The sequence below is a fragment of the Venturia canescens genome, chromosome 2 (genome assembly GCF_019457755.1).
Source record: "Venturia canescens isolate UGA chromosome 2, ASM1945775v1, whole genome shotgun sequence".
NCBI classification, from domain to species: domain Eukaryota; kingdom Metazoa; phylum Arthropoda; class Insecta; order Hymenoptera; family Ichneumonidae; genus Venturia; species Venturia canescens.
In genome coordinates, this window is record NC_057422.1 from 18,992,503 (window position 1) to 19,005,730 (window position 13,228).

The following is a 13,228-nucleotide window of genomic DNA, read 5'->3' on the forward strand; positions in this document are numbered from 1 at the left end:
GGCGCGTGTGGAGTCATCGTCTCTCTTGCTCACTTTCCCTTTCTTGTGATTTTTTTATTCATTTCATTTTTGATCTCTCTCAATCTCACCGCATTTGTGTACAGTGGCAAACAGTGGACAGCATCGCTGCGACGACGATAGGATTTTTTTTCCTCAAGTGACGTAGTCACAGTCCCGTGAAACTCGATGTGAATGATGCTCTAATAATATATCTATTTCGTAATAACCACAGATAACGTGATACGGTATGTACTCGAGCGTGTTATTGCTCGGGCTGTTTACGGCTTTCGCCAGTTCCGAGATTATTCAAGTGTCCGAGGTTTTCGTGATTCCGGTAGGCCCCGATTTGTTCGATTGGAGCGTTGATTGTAAGCATCAATTTAATTACAATTAATTATAATTGATAATATGAATGACGATTTTTTTTGTATTCTATCATTATTACTATTGTGATCATTTATTAAAAATCTATTTTATTGTTATCTTAAAGTGTAACTTCATTACGTGTTGATTTACGCTATGTCCAGTCGTCCGGAAACCATACGAATAAGGTTATGTTATTTGTTAGGAAATATGTTGTGTGTTATGAAAATGCCATATTATTTTCAAGCACTGTTTACCAAAACAGAATTATACTGCTACAAATCCGGATGAATAACATACGCATTTCATCCAGATTAAATAAATACGTAAACAGAAAAAAATGCAACCGGACTAATAAAATGTACAGTCGTCTGAAATAATGATGTATTTTCAGGTTCATAGGGAGGCAAATATTCATATGAATTTTCACCTAAAGTGGGAAATATCCATAGGAATTATTAAATATAAAGGAAATAAATATGAGTGAAATAAATTTGTCAAAAGCAGTGTCACATAATCAAAGTACACAATAAAAACTCCCAGCAATGTATAATCCAGACAAGTAGCCTAATTTTGAATACATGGTAACCGAACGATTAGACTCTATGGTTGATTTATTATTCCTTTCTCTTTGGGTGTCAAAAGTTTGGGACTAAAACATTACCATTGGAAAACAAAAGCAAATTTCGATGCTTTTTTATAGAAAAAAATTACTTTCCAATCTTCAAGATTAAAATCTGAAAAGGTTTCTGACAAAACTGACAAAATTGCTCAAACTACAGTATAGAATTCAATGACAAAAAGCTTAGCTGATAATCTGATAATAGGAATGCTAATTGAAAGTTCAAATAATACCATAGATTTGATAATTTTTTTTTACTTTCCAGCCAAACGTGCGGAGTATTCTTATCAAGCTTCGCTTCTCAATGCTCCTGATTTGCCATCATGGATTCATTACACTTACAGCAAAAGACACAGACAGGGATTCCTGTATGGAGTTGCTCCGAAAGGCCAGCAAGATTTCCAACTGGAAATTGTTGGCCTTAACAAACAGACGTACGAGACTGCATACAAAGTGCTTGACATGAGTGTCAGAGATCGAGAAAATATTACCAAGTATGAGGTTCAGGTTAAAATTGACAACCTTAATGTGGAAGATGCTTTCGATCGACGCAGATTAGAAAGACTGCTTGATGTATTCAGGTAAGGAATTTAGAAAGTTCTGATTGTAGAAACTTTTGAAAAATCAATGAGAATAATTTGTTTGCATTTGTATGTTGAAGGAATGTTCTTTGGGTCGAGGCAAAAGACATTTATCTTACTTTCTTAGCTTCTGCTGTGGAATTTGGTGCTAGGTTGCCTTTGGATCCAGAAGAGCCCGAAGGGTAAATATACAACGATAATACATTTTTTGGCAAGTAATCGATGGCCATTTGAAATTTCTAGTAAAAAATTTTCATTCAATGTGGAAGTGGTATCGCAGGATAGAATTGTGATCATTGTTCGTAAATAATCTATTATGTTTTTTATTCATTCACGAAAATTCTTTTCTAATCATTCAAAAGGCCAATGATCGAATTTGTGGTCAGTACTCGCAGTCGACGAACAGTAATCTACGAAATAATTGTTTAATATCCAGGGTCGTCATCAGACTCGGCAGCACTGTTCCTTTCTCTAATGACCTCAACGAGTTTCAGGAAGAGATCAAGCCTCTCTGGAGAAGGTCTCCGTGTCCTCGTGATTTCAAGAAAACTACCCGTGAACGAGTTTTTCGAGAGGCTGGATTTCTTTTGGATTGGTGTCTTTTTCATTTGGTAATTAAATTCGAATTACCAAACGACTTCATTTTTCTAATTGTTGACTTTGACTGCTACCATTTCATTATCAGTCTTACTGTATCTATTACTTTTATCCTGCTACTATTATAATGATAGAAAAGGTAAATTTAATTTTTCATTCAATGATCAATGATTGCAGATCGAGGATAACCAGAGTCCTTATCAAGAGAGCGCCAGACGAGGTCCCAGCATGAATGTAATCAGTAGACCATCTTCCGTGATTTCTGAGCACTCGGAATGGCGATGGGCAAGACCGAACAAAGCGGATATACCAACGCGAAGTTACATGAAAGAAATAGCAACAACGGTTTTTATTCCAGCTGCACTTCTACTAATGCTCGCAGGTTTACTCAGTACCGGACTTTGTCTTCATCATGAAAAAATGTAAGAAATTTTGACACATTCGTGTTATCCGAGAAAATTTTCTAATGTTATACCGAGTCGCGTACTCCGGATATCAATTTTCTCCTTGAGCATTAGCAAAATACACAACTGCACACTATTATAGGAAAGATCCCGAGTCGGAGTTATACTTTTACGAGCTCTTTAATATTTTTCGGGCCGAAACTCGCGAAAGGTAAAAAAGTAAAGAGACTTAAAAAAGTCTCGATACCGCGTTTCGAATGAATTACGCATCTGCGATTTCAAAAACTAATGCGGAGTGATTTGGCAACTATTTTTTGCGGTGTAAAAAAAATTTTTGGATTTTATTCGACAAATAATAGGAATTGACGAATTTTTTGTGGACAAAAGATTAACTGCTCGAAACTCTGGCGTCGAAGCTTGTATCGTAGAAACGGAACGCCATCTTTTCACCGCCCGAAAATTGGGGGAGAGGGCACCTTCAAAAATTAAGAAAATATGTAATGGGAAAAAAGATCGGTGTGTGTTCAATGATGTAAGCTTCGAATTCTCACGAATCACAACATGATTTCTGTTTCTTTTTCCCAATGGTATCGCATGCATTCATTCGCTTATTTAATATTACTTTCACATTTATTATTTCAGTTTAACAATTTTATTATTTCTGTATTTGTTAGAGCGTCCATTTACTTAAGCTGAACGGAGACTTATTTTGCGAGCATGTCATTGTCTGCGGTATGTACCGTGTATTTTTGTTTTCGCTTCGAATATAACGCTTAATTTCCTTCTCTCTCGTTCCTTTCGATTTTGTTGGATATTTTGATTCGTCTCATTAGTCAAAAGCGGGAACCATCGCCTGTGGAAGGGGTGTCCAACAATGGGGTCCAGATGGTCCAGTATGCGACCTCCGAACGAGGAACTCTTCGATCTCTCTCCGCCAAGCCACCAAGCCCGAGCAATTCTTTGCTAAGAAGTCCCAGGTAAAATTCCAATGAACTGAAATCGAGTTGGAAAAATGAAAGTCTATTCGAACATGTTCGTGGCGAAAGATTATTTAAACGATTCGTAACCATTACCGATCTTTGTAGAGCCACGGATGATCGCTGCAACCCGTACATCCGGCCGAATCCACCACCTTACACCGGACCGAGCAACATGTAAGTTCGAAAAAATTAAGGAATTTCTGACAAAGGAAACCATCGATACTGAAAAATGTTGTGTCTTTTCTCGGTAAAGTAGTACGGGTCTCCGTGTGAATTTCTGACTACACGAGGAGCCAGCCAAGACGTGGTTTTGCTGAGGAATCGCCTACTTGGGAAGAGCCGAAATACACGAGTGCATAGCGCCAATTACAGCCCGTTGTATTTATCTCGAAGACTGGCTCCGTCAAAGCATCTCATTTCATTATTACGAGCACAATATTAATCGGTAGAGAAAGCTCGTATTCAGTGTAAAATTTCTGAAATTATTTTTTTTGAAAAATATGAAAATCACCACCGAGGCAAAATTACTTCGTAATATTGTATGTTCATTTGCCAGGAGTAATTTTCCTCGAACGCTTCGAAAAAAAAGCATTGAACAATATTGTAATGTATCCTTGATATTTCGCTTTAACGATTCGTTCTAATAATAATGAGTGCAGGAACGTAATTGAAAAATTAACCAAATTTTTTATGCAACATTAAAAGTGTATGCATTATTTGCAACAAATACTAATTCTCAAACGGTAAAAAAAAAAATAGTTTCCGGAATCGTTAGCTACTCTCACGAAATAGTGAAAAAATCAATAATAAATATTAATATCAATGAATAATGAAAAAGTACACGAATAAAGGTTCATTCGTTCAGTCATATGGCGAGTCTTTAATTCCAGCAATCATGTACAACTTATGTGCCTTCGGTGTTGAAAATAATCAAGGGTATTTATCATATTTTTGTTTCGTTCGTTTCATTTTCTTTTTTTTTCTTCACGTTTTCTCATAACCACACAACACGCACAGCTTCAATCGGGGAAACCATTTCCCACAGTTATTCAATTATTTTTATTGTCTCTACATTAGAAAAAAAAACTATAGGAAAAATGAAATTGAAGAAAGAAGCAACAACATGCCATATCCCTCCATGTGCATTATATTTCATTTATGATTTTCCAGAAGTCTTCGAGTTTTTGTTTTCTTTCGTTTTCTTTCTCATTTATTATTCGATCCCTCACCATCAGTTCGACCCAGCGAACCTCATTTCTTCACTTTTTCGTTACGAATGCGCGTATGCGAATAATTCGTGACAACAATATTATTTCACAATCACGAATTTCATTCAAGCAGCTTATAATGCAAGTCAAATTCACACGAACACTTCTCGACTTAATCGTTACGAGTAAATAATTTTCCTGGAAACGCGGCTGGATTGTCTATTCGTGGTTTTTTTTTTTTTGTTTTTATATATATTTGAAAAATCAATATTCAAACGTTAGGGAGATTTTCAGTCATTTTTTTTTGCCGGAAATTACAGAATTTTGTACAGAAAATTTCAACGTGTACGAACACTGTTGAGACGAAAATTTGTTCCAGATTCGTTTCCAACCGCGTTACTGCTATATAATGAATACGAGTTTGCAACGAATGTTAATTGCGACGCAAACACAATTCTCTTAAAGCGGTTATCACCATTTGTACCTTTTGCTAAGATATTTTCTCAATTACTGTTCTTTCCTCTTGTCGTGATACACAACGTAATGAGCTGCCAACGCTCTTTCAACCGAACTCAATTTTATTCCTGATTCAAGAATTCTTTTCGGGTAATCTAAAATTTCATTCGCGACCGAATAACGGAGTAATTTTTTAGTAAGAGAATTAGAACTTGAATAAACATTTATTTTAAAAATCGTTTAATCAACATAATTTTCAACCTCTCGAATCAGCATTTACGGTTGTTAAGTATTAAATTCATAGCTTGCTAATAATGAAGAAACAATGCTTCGAGATAAGCCGTTCAAATGGATATGATTATTTTTACTGCAATAAGGAGATGCAACGAAAGAAATAAGCTTCAAAGAAAAAACGTTTGCCTTTTCAGAATTGATAAAAATTTGTGTTTTTTACCGTTTATAAATAGCATAAGTTTGATGAAATCAGTCACCCCAGTTCATCCAATAAATAGTACGAAGATTTGGGTAAAGTTTGCATAAACGATGAAAAAATAAGGTTGATTTTGGATATGTACAAGCGAATTAATACGAAAATTTATCGAATGTTTAACGAGCCACATAAAAAATGATTTTCAAAACGTCAAAAGGGACAGTAGTTCCAAATGCTTTTCTGGTCCCCGTGGAAAAAGTTCGACGAACAAAAAAATCTGTAAGTACGAGACGAAAAACCGTATTCGGAAAAATTGCGTTTCGATTCGCATGAATGAAAATGTTATTTTTGCTATGCGAGAATTTCAGCGAAAAATTGGTTCAGGCTTCGTTAAGTAGACTCGAAATGAAATAATCGTTATTTCTCTTTATTTTTTCGTTGATAAACAAACGATATCACATCCGGTATGAGAGTGGCTTTATTCGAACGTATATGAAATAAAATGAATAAACAGCGACATATCACAGTATCGTACGCAAAGCTTGAATCAATTGCAGCGTAGAACAGCATAAAGGCCAAATGGCGACACTACTTCATCATCACGAACAATCCCGATCATAATAAGTTTGAGAACAAATCTTTTTGCGCTTTCATTTCTCAACATTTCAAATACATTCGTTTTCTATTTCTTTCTCTTCTCTTTTCTTTTTTTCTTTTACAATTTTATAATGACATTTTTATCGTTTTCATACGTCCTTGTTTCCGATCCCGTCAGCAGCTTTGCATGAATTTGAGGTTTCGATATCAGTAACAAATAAAGTTAAATGATGATTGGACGTTACGTATCCGTGGAGACTAGCGGTTGCAAATTTAGTGAAAGCACAGGTCGACCAAAATTATTTTCAGCGAATATTTCATCAAAATTAATGCAATATTACGGATGTTTACATTATTTACAAACATACACGTTTTCGCCCACGGAGATTACCCTTGCTGATCGATTCATTTATTAAGTTTCTTTTTTAATTGTCCATAGGGATATATATATAGTGTTTTTTTTCCATTTTATATTTTTTGATTTAGTAGTGTTTTTACCTGTTTCACGAGCGTAAAATGTATGGTTTCGAAAATAATATATATATATATATATATATATTTTTTTTTCAAGTACGACCCGAGCTGGATACGTAACGTCGATGGCAAATACAGTACAAAAGTAGTATAGGAAACCTTTGAAGATGCTTCTGTAGACAATTCTTCGAACGGAATTTGTTTTGTTTTCGAGTGTTTTTCGATAATTTAGAAAAGAAGAAAAACTTGAGATCGCCTTAAAAACAAAAAAAACCTTCTTTTTCTTAATATCGTGTCATTGAAATTGTTCCGGAGTATATTTGCTCCCTAAGAAATGATTAGGGATCGTTCAACAAGGGAGATTCGACGAGTTATTGTTGGGTCAGATGATTCAAGGCACTTAACAAAGGTAACGAATATTACTTTGTACCGCATTGTCCATTTACCCAAATAAGGGACTTTGGCAACACACTAAACGTTGGCAACAACATATCCGTCTACATTTTCTCTTTCGCAGCTGGGCAACACAGCCTCTTGCCCCTCTCTCTCTCTCTCTCTCTATTTTTATTTCAAGTTTTCTTGTTATTTCATTTTTTTGTTTCGTTTCATTTTTCTTTCTCTGCTTTCACACAATTGAAGCACGTAAACTGACAACGCATACACTCTCTGTACACACTGGTCTCACAGTATTTCTCAAATTGGTTTCTGCTTTATTTTTTCTTTCATTTTTTTCTTTTCAACTAATTATAATAGTTATCGTGATATTATAATCGCATAGTCGAATAACTCGGATAGCTTGACAGTAAATATTATTAATAATTAGTGATAGGTTTCGTTATTTTTTTCACCATCTCTCATCCTTTTTTTATCCCCTTCTTTTCTCTTTTTCCTCCTCCATTTTTAATATATACATTTACCAAAAAACAAATGGTTTTACACTGAATAACAAATTGTACATACAGTACAAGGCTAACTCTGAGATCTTTGAATCAATCGTTCCTCCAATATTGTTCTCTTCTTTTCATTATTCCTCAAGCACAACCGACATCCATACCTAGGCATTTGATTCGAGTCTATAGATGTTATAGAAACACAGTATTTGTATTTTTTTTTATCTCATATAATTTTCAGTTTTCTCATTGAAGCCCGTTTTTTCGAATTATTATATTCCTTTTGCATGAACAACGAATAGAATTCGAGGCGCGTTAATCGACAAATGATACAGGACAATTTGTGAAATGAAAGATCGTTCGAGATTTTAATTAGAAAACGCACAACTCTACTTGGAGATTTTATGAAAAGTATATTTTTGCACATGTTTTGGGTACTTTTTGGAAACGACGATCTAGAAAAAGATAAATAATGTTATGAGAAATTCGATCAGGGTCGAGGATTAGGGGTTTGTTTGTTTGTTCGGCTAACGTGTTTATTGTTGACCGATTTTTCGTCAATCACACTTTATAGTTTGTTCAATTTTATTTTTGAATAGTTAGAATTGTTGGCGACGTTTACGAAATCGAGACCTTTCGAGAATCGAAATTTCGTAGAAAAACATAAAAACCAATTTGTACTTATTCGTTTTTTAATTTTTCAAAAGCCTGTCGATCATCGCTGAGATGTTGAGATTGTTCTCGTTATTTTTTTGTTCATTAGTTCGGATATTATGTTGTTGAGTAATTTCATGCTTCGTTTTACAAATCTGACGTTCCCAAATGAATTGAAGAAAGAAAACGACGTCGAATACCGTTGTTTATTGTCCAAAAAACATAAGCAAGTGTTCGTAGGAGTTACATTGATTTGAAATAACGAAAACTGAGCATCTCCATTGAGAATATTTTACATTTGGTCAATAGAAAAGGCTGTGATCGAAATGAAACAATGTTTTGATCAAGTCTATTGAAAATAAGAACGAGACAGGAGACTGAACGACGAGAGATAGGCTCAATCGTTCGTGTTATGAAGAACATTTAAACTTCTGACAGGGGAAACGTATGGGATTTTCGGATAAATTCCCGTGCAGTCCAGACATCTTTTCAACTCTCGAATCCACAAATTTATCAGTACGAAAACTGGAAAATTTGATATCGAAAACAAAACGCTCGTTAGGTTTTTCGATATGCTTCTCAAAATTAACGATTATGACGCTTCAACGAATATATTTTTTTACCTCTTTTGTAACTGATTCTCTCTCATTTTTCAAAAAACGACAAACCCGGAAAGAAAAATTAAAATCTCGATGCTCTCGTGCAAAGGAGAATAAAATAAAAATTACAACGGAAATGGAAAGAAAAAAGTGTGTCGTTTTGATGGTATAAAACATTATAAATAAAGCTTTTGACACTATTTATATAAACTATTTTAAATGAGGGATAGTGGGATCGAACGTTCGATCGAATCGCACCATCATCTCGGTTATGCCTCAAGCGTTTTATTTTTTGTTATATATTTACATATATAACAAAAAAACTTACATATATATATGCATATTTATATATATTTATATATGTATGCTTTTTTTTATCGATTTACATTCACTACGCAACAAGGCTCATATATTTTTATTCTTAACGTTCTCAAGATCTATTCGTTTCCGGCTGCGTTCCCAGCTCTGACCGCAATATTCTGTCTGTCTCTCTCACTCTCACTCTCTTCTTTTTCTCTCTGCACAATCAAACAAAACCATAAACAATAAACGGAGATATCTCATTCTCTCTCGCACACAAGACTTTGACATAATTCGCGTGAGAAAGGAGAGAGAGAGAGAGAAAAGAAAAAAAAAAGTATCATTTATAATTAATACTAAACAGACGATACACACCACATTCTCGCACGCAAAATTTCATCCCGGGGTAGTTTGACATTTTTTTTTCTCTTCTCCTTTTGTCTCAATATATATATACTTCTCCATCCATATTTTCTCTTATTACCGGCGTAAAGTTGTTTCAATCGCTCACATAACTGCACATTTTTGTAGTTTTTTTGTTGTTGTGAATTTTTCTGTTTTTCATTTATTTCTTTTTATAATTTTTTGTTCACTAGTTTACTGTTCGAACCGCTGACGTCTCGTTTTTGAATATCCATTACATTATTTTCTCACGGGTTCGTCAAGTTGTTGCGTCGAATTTCTCGCGATGAAAAAGATCGGAAAAAAGTATGACATCGATGTAGGACGGTTAGAAATTAATGAGGCGAAAGAAGTGTGTAACTATGAAATAATTAAAAAGACGTTGGATTTCCATAAATTTTGTTGTTTGTTCGATTGGTTTTGCTACGGAACAAAACCAATCGAATTATTTCGAACAATTTAAAATTAAACATTTAGTCATTCTTTCGAGCGATGAGCGGATCGTTTGACGGAGATTTGACAACATTTTAACATTTTATGCACTTGTTCGGCTCGACCCAGCCAGCAGGTCGAAGGAAAGTGTAAGCAGACTGATATTAAGTTTAGCAAGTCCATTTTTTTGGCGTCTTCAGCAGACGCGAAAAATTTGCAGTTCCTCCAAATAAATTTGCCACACAATGAGAGAATCAATACCATCATTTTCAGTAAATAACTTCATTTACACGACAGAAATATTTCTTTGAGTAATAATCACCATTTGTCACGAATTAGGCCAATCAAATTGATGAATTATAATAATGACGATAAGGAATTATAAAGTCAACGTGAGATTTGAGATCCATTTTTACTGTTCATCTGTTTTGTCTCTTCGAACAAATGACAAATTGTGCAATAGTAAAGACTCAAATTACCCTCGAAGGGAAAAAATTTAAAAATAAAAAAAAAACAACAAAGAAAAATTGAAATTGGATCGAGGTATTCTTTTCACCACATCTGCACGACAAGTTCACTTTTCTGCCCCGCGGAAGTTGAAATTTCCGCGAAGATGTGGTGAAAAATAGGATGCGATATACGACAGTAAAAAAAAGACTATCTCAAACCACAAGCTTGGGATTTGCCCGTGGTTTGAAAAAGTCCCCTTTATATCTTCTTAGTGGCGCAATACACTATTTTGATTTGATGATAGGTGAATTCGATATAGCGCTAATTTACGGATATTTGTCGGAAATACACTCCGCAAGTAGCCATAAAATGGAAAAAAAATCTCACGTGTTCGAACAGCAAGCAGTGTGGTAAACAACTAGCGTTACAACTCGGCCTGATCACATCCGTCATTTTTTACTCTCTTCCGAGTCGTATTGATCACAAGCATATATATTTTTTTATTTTTTATTCAATTATTTTATTTTGTTTTTTTTTGTTTTTTTTTGTTTGAATCTTTTCTTCTCTCTTCTTTTCTGATGGTATTTTTTTTCATCTTTTTTTATTAGTTATTTATTCAATAGTTAATTAAATAAGCGAGTTCGTTCAATAAAAACTCGGCGCTTTTTCAGTCACGCACACGCACTCTTTCTACTCTCTCGCTTTCTGTTTGTTTTGTTTTTAAATTCAAAGTCAAGTCTTTTCTTGACGGTTCGACGAGTCTTAAGCATTCTTAGTTTCACCCGAAACTTCAGGTTTTTTCACTTTTTTCTCCCCTCGTTATAGTTCAACCACGCAACGATCCACACAATCGAGTCTTGAAACGTTCGTCGTTGATGGAAGAAGCAGTTTCACCTATTTCACAATCGATCTCACACTATCATCATATATATCTGTAATACATATGTACTTATTCATACATATATATTCGTTTATACACAAAGGTCTATGTGTGATACTAGTCGATCCACAAATGTCCCACGAGCATCATCTGGAAACGACTCTATGGCTTCATTGTTTTTGTTTGTTTTGTTATTATCGTATATTTGTTCTGTTGATAATATTTATTTTGTATCCTTCAATTAAAATGTTTTTGATCCATTTTTTTTGTTTCCCTCTATTCTCATTGTTCTCTTTAAACGCGAAGGCAAACTTCGAATCGTCCCACCGAGTCTTTAATGGAGATTTTCTTCCCCTCTCTCTGCCCCTGTCTCCTTTTTTCGGAGAAGAGGGAGTGTTCGTACAATTCAGTGGTCGACCGCAATGCGAAACCCGAAATTAATCCTTTTTTCTTTGATTATATATATATGTATATATATATAATTTTGTTTGTTTAAGCGTTTAATCGTTTGCATCATCAATATTTGTTTTCCAAGTCTTATCCCAAACAAGGTCTCGCCGCCACGATTTTTTTTTTTTAAATCTATCTGGGTTTCGAATTCTTCCGGCGTATTCGAACTTTTTGTTTTATTTTTCTTCTTCTGTTTGTCCAACGTCGCAACAATCAGGAGACTTTGAATTACAGCCGGATTAAATATTTCGTTCGAAAAACTTTATGGGATCGATAAAATTCGCGACACGAATTACCAGCATGCATTCTCCTGATCGGAGTCGCACAGAAAGAAACCCCGAGGGGAAAAAATGTTCTTGAGTCTTCTTATACTTTTAAACTTGAAATATTTACACTCAGGTTTTTTGTTCTTCTTATCGTTTGTTTCTAAAATTTTAGGGTAGTTCTTCACGACGAGAGATTCGAAAAAAATGTTCATTCTTACAATCACCCATTTCGCGGTTTTCTCGTTTCTGATAGCTCGAAAGAATGAATTTTGACCGAGCACGCGAACAATTATCACGTCATAATTATCAACACACTCGATTCACTTACATCGAATAACTCGAATGAAGAACGACGCTTTTGTTTTCTTTTTACCCGACGGTCATCGTTGAAAGATTTGAAGAATTATTGTAATTTCCCTCTCTCCGTTCTCTTATGTACACGTTTATCGTACCACGTTTTTTACCTCCGCACGATTCGAGTTATTGGAAAATGTATGGGTTTATTTTACATGTTTTTGTTTTTATCATTTTCATCCGCTTTTTAAACGTATATCACGATTTTTTTTTGTTCATTTTACACGATCAAGACCGTTCTGCTCACCCGTGTCTAAAGTCATGACCAAAACCTTAGTTTTGTTCAGCCACGTAAGAATGCGTCGCCGTATTTTTCACGGATCCACACAATTTTCTCACTTTTCATCGCAACGAGCGTTCTTTGAATAATTTCCTTCTCTTTCCTCGTACGTAACAGTAACGCGCGCTAGTTCACTGTCCACTGTAGTACTGGATTCGACCGGTTGCTGATGTCGCTGGTATCTCGCGCATCACTGCGTCCCATGCTGTGGATTTTGGAAAGGAACACAAAAAAAACAATATCAGTTGTGAATTTTAGTATTCTCACACAAATTTCTCCATTCAGAAATAGTTTTAACTCAGTTCATGCTTTAATTTTATGAGTATCCCTTATGAATGCAATGATCGACGATTTCCTATGATCTGAATTATTTTGCATATCGAAAACCGTGAAGCAAGCTGAAAAATCTAAATTTGAAAAAATGTTAAAACTTCGACATTTTAATGCTGAATGACGGAATATACTGAAACTTTCACAAGGCAATAAATTGAAATTTCTTTTGAGGATGGCTGAACTATTCTTACTACCATTCAGGATGGTTTTTCGTTAGTGTCATTTG

The 13,228-nt window shown here is 34.8% G+C and overlaps 2 protein-coding genes across 5 annotated transcripts in view; one reads left to right on the plus strand and one right to left on the minus strand.

The window, feature by feature from the left end:
• On the plus strand, positions 1 to 4,415 carry Scgalpha (sarcoglycan alpha). Of its 3 annotated transcripts, none has more exons than XM_043412235.1 (9): positions 1 to 368; positions 1,251 to 1,566; positions 1,647 to 1,748; positions 2,003 to 2,177; positions 2,341 to 2,585; positions 2,710 to 2,778; positions 3,401 to 3,544; positions 3,653 to 3,721; positions 3,804 to 4,415. In XM_043412235.1, exons 1-9 carry the CDS (start codon positions 248 to 250, stop codon positions 3,826 to 3,828), a joined length of 1,266 nt encoding a protein of 421 aa, XP_043268170.1. In that variant the 5' UTR covers positions 1 to 247; the 3' UTR covers positions 3,829 to 4,415. The 3 variants fall into 3 exon arrangements, with proteins under 3 accessions (XP_043268170.1, XP_043268169.1, XP_043268171.1); XM_043412234.1 differs by having other exon boundaries at positions 2 to 368; positions 3,801 to 4,415; XM_043412236.1 differs by lacking the exon at positions 2,710 to 2,778 and having other exon boundaries at positions 7 to 368; positions 3,801 to 4,415.
• The window catches only part of LOC122406653 (uncharacterized), a 27,983-nt gene continuing 19,162 nt past the window's right edge, over positions 4,408 to 13,228 (minus strand). For both annotated transcript variants that reach the window (XM_043412224.1, XM_043412223.1), the window contains one exon: positions 4,408 to 12,874. In XM_043412224.1, coding sequence (XP_043268159.1) covers positions 12,801 to 12,874 — 74 coding nt within the window. In that variant the 3' untranslated portion in view covers positions 4,408 to 12,800. The remainder of the gene's footprint in view (positions 12,875 to 13,228) is intronic.